This window comes from Patella vulgata, chromosome 3, assembly GCF_932274485.2.
Source record: "Patella vulgata chromosome 3, xgPatVulg1.2, whole genome shotgun sequence".
Classification (NCBI taxonomy): Eukaryota; Metazoa; Mollusca; class Gastropoda; family Patellidae; genus Patella; species Patella vulgata.
This window is the reverse complement of record NC_065881.2, coordinates 20,596,080-20,617,462: the sequence shown is the minus strand read 5'-3', so window position 1 is coordinate 20,617,462 and position 21,383 is coordinate 20,596,080. Positions and strand designations below refer to the sequence as shown.

The following is a 21,383-nucleotide window of genomic DNA, read 5'->3' as shown; positions in this document are numbered from 1 at the left end:
TTAAGATGTAAGTATTTATTGTATAAAGGCACTGTGATATATAAAACATATCTATATTTTAAATGATGACAAATGAGGAGTTATATTCCAGTCATGTCTTTGACCAAAAATACATTTTTTTCTAATTTTGCTTACAAAACCACACATGTATATAAATGTCTAAAATGTACCAAAAAAAAGTATTTATGAAGATGTTTTTTAAATAATTGAAACTGTACTCACAAACATAAATAATACTATTTTAGTTAAAATTTGTGAAACTGAAACAGGACCCTGATGACATTTTTAGGTTATTTATTTACATGGCTATAGACCAATTAACAATTTAAGTCGCTTTCGTAATTTGTTTTGCAATTATGAATCTAAAACATAAACTTTGCTTGTGTTCTTTCTTAAGGCAATAAGATATAAATCTCGATTCTAGAGCCTCAATCTACTGACTCCATTTTAACAATATAAGGCGTTGATGGTCTAAATCCAGTTGGCATCTCGGCCATCCAACGGGTCTACAGAATTGATTATGGCTTGTCAAGTGAATAAACGTCTAAAAAAAAAAAGTCAGAAAAAAACACCTGCAATTGGCCGATTCAGCTCTCTGCGATATGAATGTATCTTTAGTTAAAACCAAAAGATTACCATTTATTAAAGAATCATTGAATATATTATTACTGCATGTAATTTTCCACAAAACATTTTTAACTCAATATTTTTCAAATTCCATATTCGGGCGAAAGGGGAAAAAAATATGAAAAACGAAAGGAAATCATGATACCTACCTGGACCGATCGATACATTTTACATAATTTAAAAAGAGATGAAAAAAAAAAAAAAAAAAAAAATCTTTTTGTTCCCATGAATCTCTTTATATTTCTAAAATCTTTTAAACAAGATAACAATCTTAATTCATTTTAAAAGTTGTTCGTGTTTACACAGTACAAAAACTAACATAACAAAACAAAATCTGCCTTTCCCAGACATTTCAACAACAAAAACAAAAGAATTGATTCCCTGAAAATCTGTTTTAACAGACCATAGGAATGTATACAGTCTAATTAAACACAAGATAATTTCGGATTTAACAAACTGAACAATGACCTATAAAATGCATGATAATGTATAAATGCCAAGTATATGTTCCACATATTATTTATAGAAGCACCAAATGATTCTCTTTTAACTGTACTATTAATTTATCATGCAACATTTCCAGACTATTCACAGCTAAACTGTTTTTAGAGTATACCAGACTATTCACAGCTAAACTGTTTCCAGAGTATACCAGACTATTCACAGCTAAACTGTTTCCAGAGTATACCAGACTATTCACAGTTTCCAGAGTATACCAGATTATTTACAGCCTAAACTGTTTCCAGAGTATACCAGACTATTGACTTTCCAGACGTTTGTCAGCAAAACTGTTTCAGATCTTTGACAAAGCTAAACTGCTTCCATTGATTTTTATTTCCTTTTTACTTGAAAATAGTTTAACGATATTTTAGACTAGACACAATAATCTCATTTCACTTCCAGTGAATATTTTGAAATCAAAGAATCCTATTTCACTTTAAACAAACATTCAGTTCCATCTTTAAAAGTCTAAACCTTTCACTCACAGAGATTCTTATTCCCTAACCACTTACAATAATAGTAATCTTTACATTACAGACACACGAAATGTAAAACATTTGGCTATAAAATTTATAAAAAAATCATTTCACATGTTCTCTTCATGAAACACACATTTTAAAGAAACAAACAAATGTTCTTTTGTTCCATTCATACATACACTATTGTTTTTGTTATAAAATGGTTCGATCAATTTGTAACACATGGTAGGTCCATATCACTTCTTGTCTGAAGTAATGCAGAACACACATACTGGTACAGTACTCAATAAACTTCATAATCATTAATTTTTTAGCTACAGTATATCACTTGATTTCAGATATAATGCACGGATAACAGTAAAAAAAACCCCCAAAACTTCCACTGTATTTTTTTGTAACACAATCTGTTATCCAATATCAAATATACTTCACATTCCGATATAATGCACAAAAGAATATGATGTCAACTTGCACTTTATTTGCAACACAATCAGTTATCTGATATTATTAAACATACTTCATGTTCTGATATAATGCACATATTATGACATTCAAAAAACTTCCACTTAGTTTAATATTACACATACTTCATGTATCACACACATTTCCGATATAGTGCACATATAATACACACTCATATTCAATTTATTTATTTGTAACACAATACTTTATATGATATTAACCATACTGCACATATCAAACCCTTTCACTGGGTATATTTTTAAAAACACTATCATCACTCATGAGATATTAATTCACAAGATAAATTCCAACTATAACTTTGTATCTGATAATATACACTTTCACAGTGTTTAAATCTCAACTTTCACTTTGTGTCAACCATACTACATGTATAAACTATAATGCTTTCTTTATATTATACAATCTCAACTTATATTTCCTCTGGGGTTGATCCAAGGGCGTGTTGGACGTCCCCCATAATAATTACCCCGTCTATTGTACCTGGCATGTAGGGGAGGTGGTCGGTCGGAATATCCACCTCTATTAGGCATGTTGTTAAAATTTAACAAAGGACGTCTTGCAACACGTGGAGGATCAAATCGTAATCCAATATTCCTTTCTGAAAAATAAACAAATAAAGGGGGTTGTTATTTAATCACATCCATAATTAAATGAATGTTAACTTTGTAAATTTACCTCAAAAAACATTTTTTAATTCTTCAGATTTGAAGCATAGTGAATTCTCATTTCAACAAATCTGATTAAAATACAGATATCTACCGGTATATTTTGGTTTTTTTTTTATACTTTCAATGGCCTACACTACATGAAGATCTGACCAGGGTCATATGAGCGGTTTTTAACCCTATGACCATAGGCGTAGGAGCTCAAGGTAATTCAGGGGGGCATAAGAGAAAATTGCCTGAAATCAATACCGTTTTTTCGGGCATACATATCATAAGGGAGCTTCGGGCATATTTTCGGGCATGCAGTGGACAAGAAAAAGTCGAGAAAATAATTTTCAGACAGTGTGGATCTCATAGAAATAAGTTAGCTATATTTTTTCTCTAAACGTTAATAGAAAAAAAAGGTCGTCAAATTTTTCATTGCTCGAAAATAAATGTTTGGGGGGGCAAAATGCCCCCCCCCCCCCCCGGCTCCTACGCCTATGCCTATGACGTCAGACACTGATTAAACTACTATCAGCAATGACAGTTTTAGGGGTTTACCCCCAGTTCCGTGCAGAGCACGCCAAGAACTCGCCGTAACAGACCCTTTCATTCGCTAATTACTCACATCAACTAGAACGCATGTTATATAACAACTCTTCCGGAATTTTGAACTATAAAAAACGAAACGAAATAGGATCTGTGTTTTAATCAGATTGTCATTTTAATAGCCTATAAAAAAGTTGCATACGAATGCATCAGCAGCTTTTTTTATGGGTGGCTTTCAAGATCAGGGGATATAAAAACTCTACAAAAAATCCCTGCTCTATTCTAAATTTTGACAGTTATCTGACTGAAATTTTCAATATATTTAGAGAGAGAGAGAGAGAGAGAAATGGGGTTTAACGTCCACTCGACACAAACTAGGTCATTTCGGGACTAACAAATGGTTTAATTTTATTTCAATAATTCGCTTGCCCGTAGGGGTCTTTAGCAGTGGGAGGAAACCGGAGGACCCGGAGAAAACCGACGAGGTTGGACAGGCGACCCTACTCCTTGTCACGTACAACCGGGGATTCGAAACCACGCCAGTCGACTCAATGACAGACTTTATGATACAGCACGCGCACGCTAACCATTCAGCCATCCAACCCCCCCAATATATTCAGCTCTTTACATAACAAAAAGAAACATACCATAATACCGAAACATTTTTTTTCTTTAATTTTCAAAGCTAATTTTCCTTTTAAAATTAGAAAAAACATTTTTTTCGGTTTTATAAAATAAAACTTATTACCTTCTAAATCCAGCACAAGAAGATATTCCTTCAGGCAATTACTAGACAGTTCATGACATCCTTCGGCGGGAATATAATTAGTTTCCAGAGCTGGTTCCAGCTTAGATAAAGACAATCTCAATATCTCGTGAGCTGCGAACTCAGACTGAGGTATGCTTGACAAGTAGGGAAATAACTCCCTTATATCTGGATCACCACCACGAACAAACTCCACAGTAACATTTAAATCATCCATTGTGAGTGATGTCCCTTTTTCCAATACCGTACAGAAATATCTGTACAAATTCATTAACCAATCTTTTAACACATAAATTATTTCAGCATGAGATAATCGACTACCTAACATGATTTTCTTGTGGCTTGGATCCTCAAGATTTGGTACAGCATATTTTTTGAAAAAGCTATTGTACATGTATCTGTATAATTCTTGTGTTTGTTGAAAATTTCCAATTTCGTAACAAGCAGAAAATAAAGAACGTAAAATAGATTCACTGAATCCCACTCTTGTAGAACAAATATCTTTAAACAGTTTAAATGTATCAATGGCAGTTTGTAGTATGCCAAATGTTAAGCATCTACATACTATTTCTGGAAAATGCATACGAACACCTGAAACACAAGAAGAATTTATTATTAGCGTTTCAGATAGAGTTAAATAATAGAGAAAGAAAGAGAGAGAAGTGCAATTTGATTTCGGGACCAACATATTGTACATTTTATTTCAATATTTCGTTTTCACGTAGATCGGGTTGTTAGCACTGGAAGGAATTAATAGGATCCAGAGAAAACAGAAGCAAATGAAATTTGTTGGTCAACTCAACAAAACTTGGAAGACAATTTTGGCCTGACATAGGATTTCAACGAATTCCAACCATCAAGGATTGCTTTATGTTAACACTAATTTGCAAACAGAACCTTGTTTTTCTGCCTTGCACCACTACGGAAACCAGGCCAGAAAAATCCCAAGGACTTTTCTCGGTTAAACCAGGATAGGATCTGGGGCCTTTTGGTTTATGACCGAATATCCCAGCATTGATCTTACAGTCACCCGACAAGCAATATCTTGCACTAATACTTGTCTTTTATATTATCAGAATAAATAATACATACTGTTCATTCCTTCAATATCACTGCCACCTGAAATACAATAAGATACTATAGATAAATAACTCTTTCAATAAGAGTTGAATGATTATTTAAACAGATTAATCTCACATTTTACACAGGGAGTGCTTTATTTTACAGAAAATGCTGAAATAATTTCAATCATTATATCTTTAAAAGAATGCAACCCTTTTATGTCTGATTCAACTTCCACAAAATTGTAATTTGCAAGGGATGGAAAATCCCCAAAATGATGTCAAGTGGCATTAATTACAGCGAGAAAAAAAGAGAGAGGTGTTCTAACATCTCCATGACTACCAGGCACTTTTTGGTTAAATCCATTCATATGACTTACCTCACATTAATATTAATGAGCTTTATTCACAAAAATAATCAAAACATGCAGCCAATGAAATAGTTTCCTGCTTTGAATATTTTAATTTAAATATTCATGAATCACATCCCAATATCCTAAAGTCTGTACTTACTTCGTTTTAAAATATCCACAAAGAATAGTAGAACATCAAAGGCTTGTTTACAAACATCTTTCTTTACTAAACACTTTATTAATTCATTGAGGTGTATGATATAAATACCAAGATTAGTAACTGGACTCAAATTATGTTTTAACCACTGTAAACCTGAAGAAGAGATTCAGCAACAAACTTCAGATCACATACAGTCAGAGAAACAGGGTTTAACTTCCACCCAACACAAACTAACATATGGTTAAATTTTATTTCAATAATTTGCTTGCACACAGGCGTCTTTAGAAGTGGGAGGAAACCGGAGGACTCGGAGAAAACCCACGAGGTTGGACAGGCGATTCTACTCCTTGTTACGTACCAGTTGCGGATTGAAACCACACCACTTGACTCAATGACAGACTTTGTGATCTAACCATTCGGTCCCCCCTCCACCACCCCACATAAAACTGTTCTACATTACTATCTGTGATATTGTATGTAAATTTCTATTAGTGAAGTAAATATCTAAATATTCCTAGTTGAAGTCCATTAAAGAGAATGGAAGCTTACTGACCCTATTTAATGAAGCGAACAAGTCTTCTGGTGACCTAATTCTGGACTCTGTTAATCCTAACTAAAAATGTCCGCCATGCAAAATTTTGAAATAGCATTCCTTTATAAAATGAAGTAGTACGGCAATATTTCACTATGTTCAAAATATACTATTCAAAAAAAGTAGGGGATATTTGATTTTGGGGGCATAATACTAAAATATGCAAATGACTACGAAAAAAGTCACTATAGAACCTAACAGAAGAAACATTTCCAGTTACATGTGACGCCCAAACGCACCAATAGCTACCGCATGGAATGCAGGTGATGCTTGGGATCATCATGGGGGTCCAACCCAAGATTTGCACGACTCTGACTTTGAATGTTACAGTCATTGTGGCATTGAATTCCAGGGTGGAAACATCAGTTTAATTGTTTTAGTGACCAGAAAACAAATTTTGATATGCCTCGGCTTACCCAAAATGAAAGGTTACGTGCCCTTGGCATGCTACAGATCGGCACAACACAGGCGGTTGTGGCGCGGACGATGAATGTTTCTCAGTCTGTCATAAGCAGGCTATGGTCCAGATACCGTGATACACAATCTGTACAGGACACACCACGCTCAGGTCGACCAAGGGCGACAACTCAAGCCCAGGATCGATTTATCCGTACCTTGGCCTTGAGAAATCGTGTCATCACAGCAAATCAGATCAGCGCTCGTCTTCAAACAGACACTGGTGTGAGAGTGAGTGGCCAGACAATTCGGAATCGACTGCATAGGGGTCACCTTCGCGCCCGACGTCCTCGCGTGATCCCTTGTTTGAGAGATCATCACATTCAGGCAAGACGTCGTTGGTGTAGGGATCGTCAACACTGGGATAATCGACGCTGGAGCAATGTGATGTTTTCAGATGAGTCAAGGTTCACTGTTGATTTTTTGGACAGACGTAGGAGGGTGTGGCGTCGTCGAAACGAGCGCTTCCAAGACGTTAACGTCATCAGACATGATCGATTTGGGGGTGGTTCTGTTATGGTGTGGGGAGGCATCACTGTTGCTGGAAGAACGGCTTTACATGTTGTTGCAGGGCGTGTTACAGGCCAGTACTACCGGGACAACATCTTGGCAGTCCATGTTGTGCCGTTCGCACGACGTCATGGCCGCCGTTTCATCTTCCAGGATGACAACGCAAGATGTCACAGGGCCAGGATCGTTACAGGTTACCTCCAACAACAGAACATCACCACATTACCTTGGCCAGCACTGAGTCCCGACCTCTCCCCCATCGAGCATGTCTGGGACATGCTTGGACAGAGGTTACGTCAACGTCAACAACGTCCTGCCAATGTCCAAGAACTTGCTGCTGCGTTGCAACAGGAATGGGACAATCTGGACCAAAATGACCTTAGACGTCTCATTAGGAGTATGCCACGTCGGATCAATGCTTGTTTGGCAAACAGAGGAGGATTTACCCGTTACTGACTTGGTTGTGATGCTGTGGTAACTTTGCTGTTTGACCCCGGGTATCATTTTACCCTTATAATGGTCAGTCTGTGCCTTACTTAGTCTAACGATCATTTGGAATAAATCGATGAATGTGAACTTCATTTCATTTTATCATTTGTTTCTTCGTCAGTTTCATTAGGTGACTTTAATAACACTTAAAAATCAAATATCCCCTACTTTTTTTGAATAGTATAGGCTAAAATGCAATCACAAGCCAATCGAGAGGTACATTAGCGGCCCAAAAAGTTATAAAAACCAGTAAGCCCTAGTTTGAGAGCCAACGCTATACTCACCTTCTAATGCTTCAACTGCTAATTTGGGCTGATTTACTTTTGAACATATAATTAATATATTTTGTACAGATCTGTGAATGTCATGGGGCTTTACTTCACATATTTTAATACTCCATTTTAACATGAGAAAGAGAATTTTCGATCCTTGTTCAAATAATTCTTTATGACAACATTCATGTATAATACCACTGCCTATTAAACTCAACGACCTCTGATCAAACTCAAACAAAACATTCTCTGTTTTCTCTGAAAAAAACAAAGCAATTATCATTTCTATTTGGAAATAAATTAAAACATGGTTTAATTACCTACTTTTCTGAACCAATTCGGTATACGCCATGCAGTGTGCTATGAGGGAAATTTTGCCCAACCATCACACTTACATATACTATTGTTTCAAATTCGAACCGTCAAAGGTTCTTTTACATGCCAACATGTACACCGTTTCTTGCCAGGCCCTTCAAAAAAGGGAAACCAAGTTGAAAAAGCCTAAGGTACTTTATATTGGCCAACACCGATCTGATTAAAATACAGATCTATGTTTTGTTTAGTTTTTTTACACTTTCGATGCCCTCTACTACATGAAGATCTAAACTGGTTGTACTGGAAGGTCGTGTCGTAGGAGCGGCTTTTGACCCTTTGACATCAGACATTTGATTAACCAATTGATGTTGACGATTCTAGTGGATTACCCACAGTTCCATGCACTTCATGCCAAAAACTCGCCGTAACAGACCTTTTCATTGGCCAATACCTCACACAATCCAGAAGGCGAGTCATATAACAACTCTTCCATATTCTAGTGCAGTAAAGACATAATCACTCAAATTTATATGTAATACTAAACCTTTATCAACATGTTTTCCAATATTTGTAAGAAATTGATGAAAAGCTTCCTCCATTTTTAGTTTATGTGCGGTTATGGTGTCTATATAACCATCAATATAGTCAGAGTTTCTTGGCCATGTTGAATTACACAGATCTATAAATATCTGAGCTAGATATTCCCAATTACACGAAGATTTACAGCCCTGAAATGGAAATACATAGGTTAACCATTGTTTATCATATAGATTTAATACATAAGTTAATTACAGATGTTTTAATAATATTGCTCCTGACATCTTGAAACCTTGAAAGTTCATCTGACATCTATCTTATAAAGCCAAAATGTCTTTTTCCAAAGCTTCAGAATAAACTTCTACTTACTATTAGAAGCAGTCCTTCAGCGAAATCATTCAAAATATTCCTTTAGACATATTTATTTTGAAAACCACATAAAGGTTAAAGCCAATCCGAAAAATGGCTCAATTCCATTCAGTATTTACAAAGGTATGATGAACTGAAAATCTAACAATCTTCATCATTCACTGCAGATAACATAAGAAATGGCCAAGGCCGAGTCAAAGTCGCCCAGCATTCCGATTAAGATCTATTCCCATTCAATCAGGATGACTATTTTATTAAATTAGTTATACCTGAATTCTGTGCATATATGACTTTTTCTCATTCATTTGTAGTTCCTGACTTGAAAAATTAGCAGACGCCATTAACTCAGCTTCTTCTCTATCAATATCTGGTTCTTCTATTTCAGGTATAATCTTTAAATATTACAATTTTTTTTATCAAATTAAATAAAAGTATTTACAGATTTATAATTAATTAACCTAAGTGAAAACAATCTTTACTACTCTAAGTAAAATAGAGTTTTTGTTTTCAAATATGCGGACATGATTTTATTCTTACATCTTTTTTCTTTTTTTTTTTATTAACTTTATATGGAAATACTCATGTTGTTTTTAAAATTGACTTTAATAATTAATTTATTTTTTATTTAAGAATTATTTTATTGCATTATAAGATTTTGAAACAGCCAAGTCAATAGAGTTAATATCTCTTATACTATATTAATATACAAGGGTCATCATCAAACATCATTGATCCATTTTCGTTAATGAAAAGTAAATACCTCTGGCTTAACATGGAGAACCCATTCCAACTTCTGTATTGTACTCAGTGAATCAAGTTTTTGAAATATCGCTAATAACTGAAGTAAAATCTGAAATAAATATAGACGATTAATAAATATAGACGATTAATGACTTACTTTAACTTAGATAATACAGTACTGATGATAATGATAAATATCATTTAAAAGTTTTCTAATTTGTAATTAAGAACTGTTCACATAAATCTATTTGATTTGTCGGACTAATTGTTCAGGGTTCGGTTCTGCTAGGAACAGGTACATCACTTTAATCTAAACACGTTCTACGGGTCGCTTGCTGAATCAAACAATATAAACCAATATCTGCCACCTCATAAAATTGGAATAGATGGCATAACAAATAAAGATTCAGACAATACCTGTACATCTTTTAATGCATTACTGTAACATTTTTATCTACATTTTGGCTGACAATACAATATTGTTTAAAATAAATACTACCATATTACGTGCTTTGCGGTATACCACCCAATCCTAACTGAAATGTATATATTTACAACACTAGTGAATGATGTCAGATGCTGTGTATCATTCTAAAGAGTGTTTTGAAATGCATTTTTTCAAGAAATTAAAAAGGCTAACAATATTTTTAATGCTTAATTGAATTTCAAATATACTAACCTCCTTGTTTAAATCTAACAACAAATGTTCATGGGTTTGATCAATCCATTTGGAGGTTAAATCGAGGTAGATTTGATGATAGCTATGTGTAATAACGTGTAAAAGAGTTGCTTCCCTTATAAATAATGGTATACACAGAAATTCACACTCATTCAAATATATCATAATTTGAAACAACTTATTATAATCCTTCAGTTCATAAAACGTCCTGAAAAACAATAAATATTTGGATTCTCAATAAATAAATAGATTTAACTTTCTATAAAATTTCAGATTTTGTCATTGGTTGATCAAAACTAGAGAATTTGTTTAAAGGTTTGTCCGAGAAACTGAATATTTTTCATTTGAATGACCTTACCAAGAACATTGAGTTCTGTAATAGCTCGGTCTTTACAGTGTGATAGAAGGGAATTTTTCCCAGACAATGGTGCAACAGCCTACTCTTTTATCGAATTCCAACTGTCAAGGATGTGCACATCAATGTGTACACGGGACCTCATTTTCTTTGTACTATCCAAACAACTAAACACTGCCCTTTTCAGACCCGTTTAGTGAGCCAGTGTCTTACTCACTGAGCCACAGCAGCTCCATGATAACATAAGAAGTCTAGATGAAAGAAATTAGAGAAAAACTTACATAAGTAAAGTAATCATTGAGTCTATTTTTGATGGCAGCAGATTAAGAGATTTCATAATATCAAATATTTGTCCGATCTGAGAAGAATACATTTCTCTGTTCACACTACACATGTTGATAAATTCACAACACATTCTGAAATATAAATATATATTCCAAGTGTCAGTTGTTGTGGCTTTGTTCTAGAAAATAAAGGTGCACAAATAGAAAATGACAAATAATGAACCCCTCCTTGTCATTGATAAGATTCCCACAAAACAACTAACTTTAATTGTTCTACAACAAAACATGCATTATTTATTATCTACAAAACATTCAATATAATTCTCTGCTGGCAACTATTTAAACATTTAAAGATACTTTCCCGCATACAAACTTTGTGATTTGATGATATATTTGGACTAAAATAATATTAAAACTACATGTTATTAATCTATCAAAAATTTGCTTTAAATCCCTCTCAAACCTTTGTATATGCAGGGGGATAGCTCAAGCTATAAATAAACTGATGTTAGAGGCCATGTCTGTCTCCTCGCTTCATGCAGAGAGAGAGAGAGAGGGAGGAGAGAAATGGGGTTTAACATCCACTTGACACAAAATAGGTCATTTCGGGACTTACACATTGGTTCAATTTTATTCAATAATTCGCTTGCGCGTAGTGGTCTTTAGCAGTGGGAGGAAACCTGAGGACCCGGAGGAAACCCACGAGGTTGGACAGACGACCCTATTCCTTGTCATGTACAACCGGGCAATCGAAACCATGCCATTTGACTCTATGTGCTAACCATTGAGCCATCCAACCCCCCTATATTCCCTTTGGAGATTTAACTTTGAAAATATTTCAGTTTGCAAATTAAAAATCCCTACAATGACAATCTTTAAGAAAAATACATACCTGTCATCCAAAGGAGGGCTCTGTGAAATGTATAAAACGCACAACAAGCTATAAGCTACATCTGAGTACTTATACCCCAACATAAAACAAGCATTTAACAATGGTATCATTTGATCAACAGGTTGAAACGCTCCTTTAATCTCTTGTTTCTTAGCATTCACATAAACATCCACAGCCTCCTTGTAATTTTTAACATGCAAAGCATGACTTATCATTTTTGTGGCTTGGTGATGTATGTCTTCCTGAAGTAAACAAAAATATACTATTCTCAAAAACATATTCCTTGTCAATCCAGGCAAGAGTCGCTCCACTGTTAATTTGATAACACAAAAACACACTTCAAAAATCAGACTGTCATACAATACTATTCTCCCAATATATAGTCTTTGTCAATCTAATTCGATACAACAAAGACCCAGCCTTAAAAAAAAACAAACATAATTTCATGTAGGAGAAATGAAATTACATGAAACATGGTTTAAAGTCTTACTTTTCCGCACCAATTAGGCTAATGAAGATTTGAATCTGGAAATTTTGTCTGACATCGGTTTATTCCTATTTTGATTTCCAACTCTCTCATCTAAAATGATATGCCTTTATTTATTGCCAGGGCAAACATCCTGCACAACTTACATGGATAAACAACACTGGGAAATCCTGACAAATTTTCTAAGGCAACACAGGAACGAACCTAGGATATCCTAGTTAGTGAGCTAGCTCAATACTCACCAAGTTACCAGAACAACATATTGCTACACTTACTTCTGATGGTCTTCTATGGATAAAGGTGCAGATCTTTCTCTTACAATTCTGCAAATCCCAACAATAGTTAGGAGGTATCAATCTTTTATCAATCTGAAGAAAAAAGTTCAAAATAAACTAACAATCAAAAGAAAGCAACCTAAATCCAAGTCACATAAGAAAATAGTGGATATGAAATGGGGTCTCCATCAACAAGTCCAATTGTTTATGCTGGCTAGACAACCAAGATCTGTAGTTCAGGTTCATGGCCATTAAATTAAAATTCAAACAGTGAAAACAAACTAATAATTAAACATATTTTTGTTGGCTTTAGCAGATTAATGTTTTGATTGGTAAAACAATGAACAGGCCACTATGGTATCATAAATCAATCTACTTTCGGCTAAATTATGATGGGTTAATTATTACTCGTTAACTTGCTTGTGGGCTACAACTATCTCAAGTTATGTGATAGAAGAAATACCATGGTGCCATATCAGCTTATTTTGGCTACGGCATTTTCTAATACTGGCAGTAGTAGAAAAATCCTAATATTTTCGATCAACTGATGAAACACAAACTTTTCATCGAATAAACAAAGACAGTAATTTAATCAGGAATATTACTGACAAGAACTTCAAGCTGGTATGTGAATTAAATATGGATAATTTTAAAAAGGTGTACCTATTTGTCTTTATTTTTGTGGTAATCACAAACATTAGAATATGACATTCTCCATAACAAATTATCAAGATTATTTTTGATGAAGTCTGGTTATATTAAAGAGAATGGAAGCTTAAAATTACCCTATTTCCTACCTTTACCCCATTTGACCCAATATTGGCAATAGGTTTCAAAATTGATTAAGAACTATGGTGCTCACCTTGACTATAGGTGCTTCCCTCTTACTTTCACTAACATCCTCATTGGTTTTAATCTTTTCTTTTTCTACAACGTCTTCCAATTTTTTACAGTCTTTACTACTAGATGGTTTTTCAAAGAACTCAACCGATTTTTTACAGTCTTTACTACTGGATGGTTTTTCAATGAACTCAACCGGTATGTTAGATTTCTTGCTGGCTTTAGATACACTATAAATGTAACAAAAGATAAATGTATGAAAATGCTAATGGGCTTAAAGTCTCTTGTTATCATTTGAGGGTGCCAATTCCCTTGCAAACTATACTATTTCTAAATTTGAATCTCTGAAAGGAATACCAGCCCCCAAATTGCTCAGTTTCATTCTGTATTTAAAAAGATATCAAATTAAAAGTTTGCCAACATGCCTACATATATCGAATTCCAACTGCCATGGGATCTTTTAAGTGCATGCCAATGTTTATGTGGGGCCTCGGTTTTCCGTCCCATCAGAATGACCAGATGACTGTCCTAGTCAGGCTCTCCATTCTGCACCACTGACAAGGGAAAACCACGCTGGAAAATCCTGATGAACTTTCTCAGTCATCACCGGGAGTGAGTAGCGTCTTATTCACTTAGCCACCGTAGCTCCACAAATTTAACAGAAATATAGAGGAGTGTAATATAAAAGTGTATGAAAGTCACTGAGGTCTACTGACTAAAGAAATCTTATATTAATCCCAACTTATAATTCCTCAAAACCGTGCTAATGATTACTACATCTCTATCGATTTTCTAGCCGATATACAAACTTCACTTGAAATGAGATGAAATGGGGTTTAATGTACTTCTACTGTTCTGCGCTGACTGAATTGCACTTTAAGGCTTACAATGGACGTTATGCAGAAGTGAAATAAAATTGTAGAAATTGGATAAGTCAAACAACATACGATATCAATGTGTAACCAGCGGCTGCCAGGCAGGATACGCCCACATTTTCGAGAGATGGATAGAGAACAAGCTAAAAAGAAAGTGATTTTTCATACAATCAGGGGCCATAATTCAGGAAGTTAGTCTGATATGCGCGAATATCGAAAGGAACCGAGATCTTTGGGTTATAAACTTACATTTCAAGTCTCAACAAAATCGGATATTATAATTGTGACCTCTTTAGGGTCCACAACCTTGAAATACGCTATTTTTACGCTATTTAAGAACGAAGGGCGACCATTTTGTCTGTCAGTTTTGGGCCGATTTTCACGAAATTCAAACTCGGCACCTTAGGGTTTAACGGTGATATAATAATACGATTTTTTAAATCAGATAAAAATTATGAACTCTATAGGGTCCACAAGTTAAAAACGCGATTTTTCGTACAATCAGGGGTCATAATTCAAGAAGTTACGTTCTGATATGTGCGAATATCGAAAGGAACTGAGATCTTTGGGTTATAATCATACATTTCAAGTTTAAACTAAATCGGATAAAAATTGTGACCTCTACAGTGTTCACAAGCTAAAAACGTGATTTTTCGTACAATCAGGGGCCATAATCCATGAAGTTACAGTCCGATATATGGCAATATCGAAAGGAACCGAGATCTTAGGGTGATAAACCTATATTTCAAGTTTCATTGAAATCGGATAAAAATTGTGACCTGTAGACTGTTCACAAACAATTGTGGACGGACGGACAGGGGCAACGACAATATACGTCCACATAAAAATGTGGGCGTATAAAAATCAGAGTTTAATGTTTTACTTTTCTACACCAACACCAGTCTAATTGAGTTCCAACTGTTACAGGATGTATAACGTCCTGCTAATGGCATACACAGGACCACATGGTTTTTCCTGTTCCATCCAAACAATTAGAGGCTTTTACTTGCCTTAATCTGATTAAAACACATGTACAGATCCTATTGCGTTTTGTTTTTTATAGTTCAAAATTCTGTTTTACTTGTCTTTACTACACTAGGATCTGGAAGAGTTGTTATATAACCCGCTTTCTGGTTGATGTGAGGGATTTGCTGATGAAAGAGTCTGTTGCGGCGAGTGTACAGACCTGTCTGTGGGTATCTCATTAAATACATCCACGCTGATGTGTTAATCAAATGTCTGACATCATAGGGTCAAAAGCTGCTCGTATGACCACTGATGCAACCTCCCACTACCACCGGTCAGATCTTTATGTAGTGGAGGCAATCGAAGGTAAAAAAAAAACCGAAACGAAATATAGATCTGTATTTCAGTCAGATTGTTTTTTGCCCTGCCTTCCGTTCTGCACCAATGGTGAGAGGAAAATCCAGAGGAATTGTCTTAGCCAACACTTGGACCTCAAGGTTAATGGTGTGCCACATTCACTGTGCCTCCCTACACTGTACAGAATCCATTGGGTTCACAAGAGTTAACAGCACAGCAATAGAGATAAGAGAACATATGCAAGAATATGTGTGAAACACAGAACAAACAACTTACGTTTGACTTTCAATTTCAAACTCATCCATAAATTCATCATCTGATGGCAAAAGGGAAAGAACATCATCTTTGGATTTGACATCTTCATCTTCCTCTGAGATAGTATCTCCTTCTTTAGGTATCCCTTCAGGTTTTGATTCTTGACTCTCAGATAGAGCATCATCTGAACTTTCAGCTTCGCTCTCTTCCTTGTTGTTATCTCCATCAAATTTATCTTCACTCTTATCTGAACAAAAGTCTTCACCTGAACTATCAGCTGTATTGATGTCGTCATTGGAGTCACCAATATCCATATCAGCAACTTCATACTGCTCTTTTGTCAAATTGAAAGTGCCACCCATCTGGGACCATTCAATCTGACTTCCATCTCCTTCCAGCAAAGTTTCATCTCTATTATTGTTGGACTTAAATGGAGTTTCTTCTGTGACATTGAGAATATCAGAAGTCTTTTCATTATGGTTTGTGGGAACATGAGGCAGTATTTCAAAACCAGGATTAGTAATGCTTGTATCAGCAGATGGTTCTTTCAAATAACTGGTAATAGACAATGTCTTGGTTTTGTCTTCGGGTATAATTTCAGTAGAGGATATGTGTTCAGTCTTCTGCACATCTTCAACATCTTTGATTTTCACTTCAGATACACCTTGATTTTCCAAATCATTATCTTCATCTATTTCATCATCTATTTCATCTTCTAGCTCATCTTCTTCCTTCACTTCTTCCATAATAGATTCTTCATAGTTCAGTTCTTCACTTTCTAAAGAGATATTTGCATCAACAATGGCCGTAGTTGTAGGTTTAATGTTGGCAATGTGTTTGATATTAGTTGTGTCTACATCAGAAACTTGAACATAATCTGAGTTTTTATTCGGACTAGGTGAAAACTTCTCGGGATGAGGTTGCTCGGAAAAACTGAATCTCTTCAATGGAGAATCAAAAACTGTGGAATTGGTGCATATTCTTCTCTTTAATTTATTGATTGCGTAACCAGAAGATGTGGATCTACTAGAAATTGTAGAAAATGAATCTGCTGGGGAATCTGGACATGGATAATCAGCTTCAGAATTATAATCAAGAGGAACTTGAAAGTCTTTTTCATTAGTGTCTATCTTCCCGAACGAAAATGTCGATGAAGTGGAGCTCAAGTCATGTAAGGAATTTGAACTGCTGTTTATAACTGATTCCAAATTTCTTAACAGTTCTTTCTTTTTGGACTCATTTACTTTAAAAGAAGTGTTGAAGCTTGTCTTGCCAAAAGTAAAACTTGTTTTCATATCCTCAAGAGATTTCTTTTTCCCAAAAGATGATAAAGAAAGTTTTGTATCTCCAAAAACAAAACAGGATTGCTCTGTTTGTGATTTTCCAGACTGCAGATGACTGGTAGGTTTGGTATTCAAAAACTCAAGGGAAGAAGATGATGAATCATCTTTATATGTTCTGTTCAGTGGGGAAACTAGCGATCCCTCACTTTCCTCAGATTTTTGCTTCGAATGAGTGGGTATCTTGAAACTACTGTTAAATTTTGGTATGGTAAAAGAACTTTTGCCGGAACTGTCATCTCCTTTATCTGATTGATAGGAGACATTTGATAACTTTGATGTCTTCGAAAGAATTGATTCAAATGTTCCAATAGGTTCTAAAATTAGCTCTGCTTTACTCTTTGAAGCTTGTTCTTCGAGAGCCTTCTTCTTTAAAATTTGTCTAGCTAATTTAGACACAGGTCTGTTAACATTTAATTGTTTCTGGATATTTTGTAAACATTCTTTCGCATTGCATGTCGGGTCCAATTTAGTATCTTCAAGTTCTTCAGAAATAGATCTAGCTATTTTCACTCTTTTAGGCTTTTTGTGGGAATCTTTCTGAGGATTGCATATGGCTTTTTCAAATTCTGTCAGAGAATTCTTGTTCTCATTATTTTCTTTCAAACTGCTACCCCCCTTTTCTTGTTGAACAGGAATGCCGCCCTTTCTAATATCTTCTATAAACTTAGAAATTTCCATGGAAGACGACTTGGATTCCGCAGTTTCAGAAATGGTCTTCTTTGCATGTTTTTTAATGCTCCAGACATGTCCATGTTTTTTCCAAATCTTTCCGTCAACCACTATTTTCTTTTTCAAGGGCTGAATTATTACAGAGGCTCTGTGTTTAAAGATCTGTTGAAAAACAGGAGTACTTTGCATAGCAAGGTTACAAGGAAGCCATTTGGTGGTAACTACATCAACAAGATCTGAACAGGCAGGTTCTTCTGCAATTTCAGCATTAGGAACAACTTTGGAAACTTTTGTTAAGCACATATTATTCAACAATTCCTCTTCATATTCCTGATCTTTTGACACATGGATCTCTGCAATCTCCTTGTCTATTTCTTCTTTTGGTTTCAAAAGTACCTTGTTGACACTCACCATGACATGTGAACTTCCTTCTTCAGACGGCCAACTTTGATCGTTGCGATCCTTAACATCAGCTTCTGTAAATGTTACTTCAGAAAGTTCCTCTTTTGGTTCTTGAACATTTGAGCTACCTGAACTGTTGATACTTTTTGGACTAAAAATTTCACATTTTGAAGAGCTATAGTTGATTATTGGATGCTGCACAACACTATCTTGTTGACCAAGAGTTTTGGAAGAACTATCAATAATAATTTTGACTGGGCTCTCCACAACATAACTTTGCTCATCAATCTGAGACTTGAGAGGACTACCAGTAATAATCTTGACTGGACTTGCTACAACACTGTCTTGTTCACCAACCAGAGTTTTGGGAGAACTGGAAGTAATAATCTTGGCTCGACTTTTCACATCACTATCTTGTTGACTGGGAGGACTACCCGTAAGAATCTTGACTGGACTCTCAATAAGACAATCTTGTTGACCAAACTTAGTCTTTGGAGAATTACTAGTATTAATATTGATTGGACTTGACACAGTACTATCTTGTTGACCAACCTGAGATATCGGAGAACTAGCAGTAATAATCTTGACTGGATTTGAAACAGTACTATCTTGTTGAGTGAAGAGAGTTTTGGGAGAACTGCCAGTACTAAGAACCTTGACCGAACTATTATGTTGACTGAACAGGACCGTTGTGGGACTTTCACTCTTAAGTGGACTTGACACAATACTATCTTGTGGACTGAACATTTCTTGTTTTGATGGACTATTAACGTTTCCTGGAACTGCAGCTCGACTTACATCTGTTTCTTTGTTTTCTATATCAGTTACCGAAAAGCTTCGACTTCCTGGAGAAAAGAGGCTTGTTTTCTTTCCCATGTTTTCCAATTCTATCACTTCAGTTGCCTTTTCTGCCTCAGTGTCACTAGAAGATGAATCAATTCTAAGATCCTCCTCAAGAGTAGAGTAACTTGTTTTATCTCGACTGTTATTGGTACTGTCATTCTTATAAAATTCTGTATGTTTGTTTCTGTCCATACTAATTGTGTCATTATCTTTAAATCCAGACAACAGTGCAGACATTTCTTGTAATATCTCAACATTTGTTTGCGCAAGTTGACGTATTTCATCTTGAGCAGTCAGTGCGTTGTCAACTGAACTTGCATTCATTGGACCGGTTATTCTACTCGTATTGTAAGGCAATTCCTCAAGATCAATGTTATCCAAATTCAAAAAAGTTTTTGGGTTATATGTGGGAGTCTCTATTCCAGAATCATCAAAATATACACTTGGATCTTTAACAAGATTTTCTAGGTATACTTGCACAACTTCTTTTATATTCCCTGTATCTTCGATAAGAGTCCTTAAAGTTCCAATGTCGCTGGTACTATCTGCTGCTTTTTTCACAGTGTCGATACTGCCTTTACTGACAGAAACAGCTAATTTACATAATTCATCACGAGACATATTGGTAAAATTATCTTCATGACATTCACCAATCTCTTCTCTGCTAAATTCTGTGGATGATGTATCATGTCTTAAGAATATGTCTGCATTTGATGAGATAAAGGACTGATCAGATTCACCAGATGCACTCATTAAGTTTAGTTTAGTTGCTTCCTCTAATGCCATGCTAGCCGACACATTCTTTGTAGATTTACTTTTTGTTGATTTTTTACTCTTTTGATTACGACACGCCTTTAATTTCCTTCCCCTCTTTTTGGTAATCTTTTCTTGAGCTTTTTGTTCACTGGTCGTTTCATTTTCTAGACAATGAGGTGTATTAACTTTCTGATCCTCGGCTATTGAAGGATATTCATTTGTTGATATTTTCATTAAAGTTTCATCTTCTTCTGATATCTCACTAAGTTCAGGTTCCACTAAATTCTTATAGCCATGAAAAACTTTGGGTGTGGAAGTACTTGGAAGTGTTGGGCTCAATAATTTTTCTGATTTCTGTACCTGTTCCTCAACAAAAAGTTTAGTTTCATTTCCAGAATCATCAGATAAGCAGGATACTATCTCTACCATATTTCCTCCCAGAAAATTATCAATAATATTCTTATTATTACCATTAAGACTATCATCTCTTTCCTTTCCATCAGCACAATGTTCATCCTTTGTCAACACCAGTTGCTTCTTCTTTCTTCCTCGTTTTTTGGGTATCTTCTCACAAGGTGATCCACAAGAAAGAGAATCCAAAATGTTCATACTGGTTTCATTTTTAGACGATAGACTAAGGTCTTGCATTGTTTCACAATCAGGTAAATTTGGTATCATTGTGGACATCGTTTCAGGCATGCTCACATCTAATGATGTATCTAAAGAAAAAGATGACTCATTATTTTCTATACTTGACACTGATTTCGATTTGGAACATTTTGACTGAGGAGAACTCAAATTCTCACAGGTTCGGTTTACACAAGTTGGTTTATTTTCCTTCTTTCTACACCGGTTTTTGACACTTTTTTTGGTGGAAGAATTCGATGTGAAGCATGTATCAAATTGTGGGCTTGTTTCACTATAATTCTGAATAAGGGCACTATTTGGTAATACTGTTGATCTGTTTTGTGCTGTATCTTGGTCTGACACAATATCTACAGTTGATGATACATCATCTTCAGGCTCTATGGGAATAATGTCATTAATTTCTTCCTCAGATATGGAATATAACACATCATCATCCTCTTCTTCAATTGCAGATGAACATATTTCATTTTCCATTACTTTTTGTTCTGCATCATCACCATCATTAAGGCAAACTGAGGAAGACCCTGTTTCTACCAAGGAATACAGCATA

General features: G+C 35.2%; 1 protein-coding gene across 1 annotated transcript; it reads right to left on the bottom strand.

Annotated features, from left to right (window-relative positions):
• Positions 1-20,640, bottom strand: LOC126814310 (uncharacterized). Its single transcript, XM_050539388.2, has 14 exons — positions 16,194-20,640; positions 13,742-13,949; positions 12,880-12,972; positions 12,118-12,359; positions 11,223-11,357; positions 10,587-10,794; positions 9,927-10,016; positions 9,436-9,558; positions 8,805-8,988; positions 7,958-8,203; positions 5,627-5,779; positions 5,145-5,171; positions 4,035-4,643; positions 1-2,688 (listed from the first exon to the last, which is right to left on the bottom strand). The coding sequence occupies exons 1-14, from the start codon at positions 20,612-20,614 to the stop codon at positions 2,495-2,497; spliced, it is 6,933 nt and encodes a 2,310-aa protein (XP_050395345.2). The 5' UTR covers positions 20,615-20,640; the 3' UTR covers positions 1-2,494.
• Positions 20,641-21,383: the final 743 nt, after the last annotated feature.

What these genes read in the sequence shown, in the direction of transcription:
- LOC126814310 (XM_050539388.2), bottom strand. Translation starts at nt 20,614, where the DNA reads ATGGTAGAGATAGTATCCTGCTTATCTGATGATTCTGGAAATGAAACT. An exon ending in TGTTAGATTTAAACAAGGAG is followed by an intron (nt 10,017 to 10,586) that starts GTTAGTATATTT and finishes TATTTATTTCAG; the next exon opens with ATTTTACTTCAGTTATTAGC. An exon ending in TGATATTGAAGGAATGAACA is followed by an intron (nt 4,644 to 5,144) that starts GTATGTATTATT and finishes CTTGTGTTTCAG; the next exon opens with GTGTTCGTATGCATTTTCCA.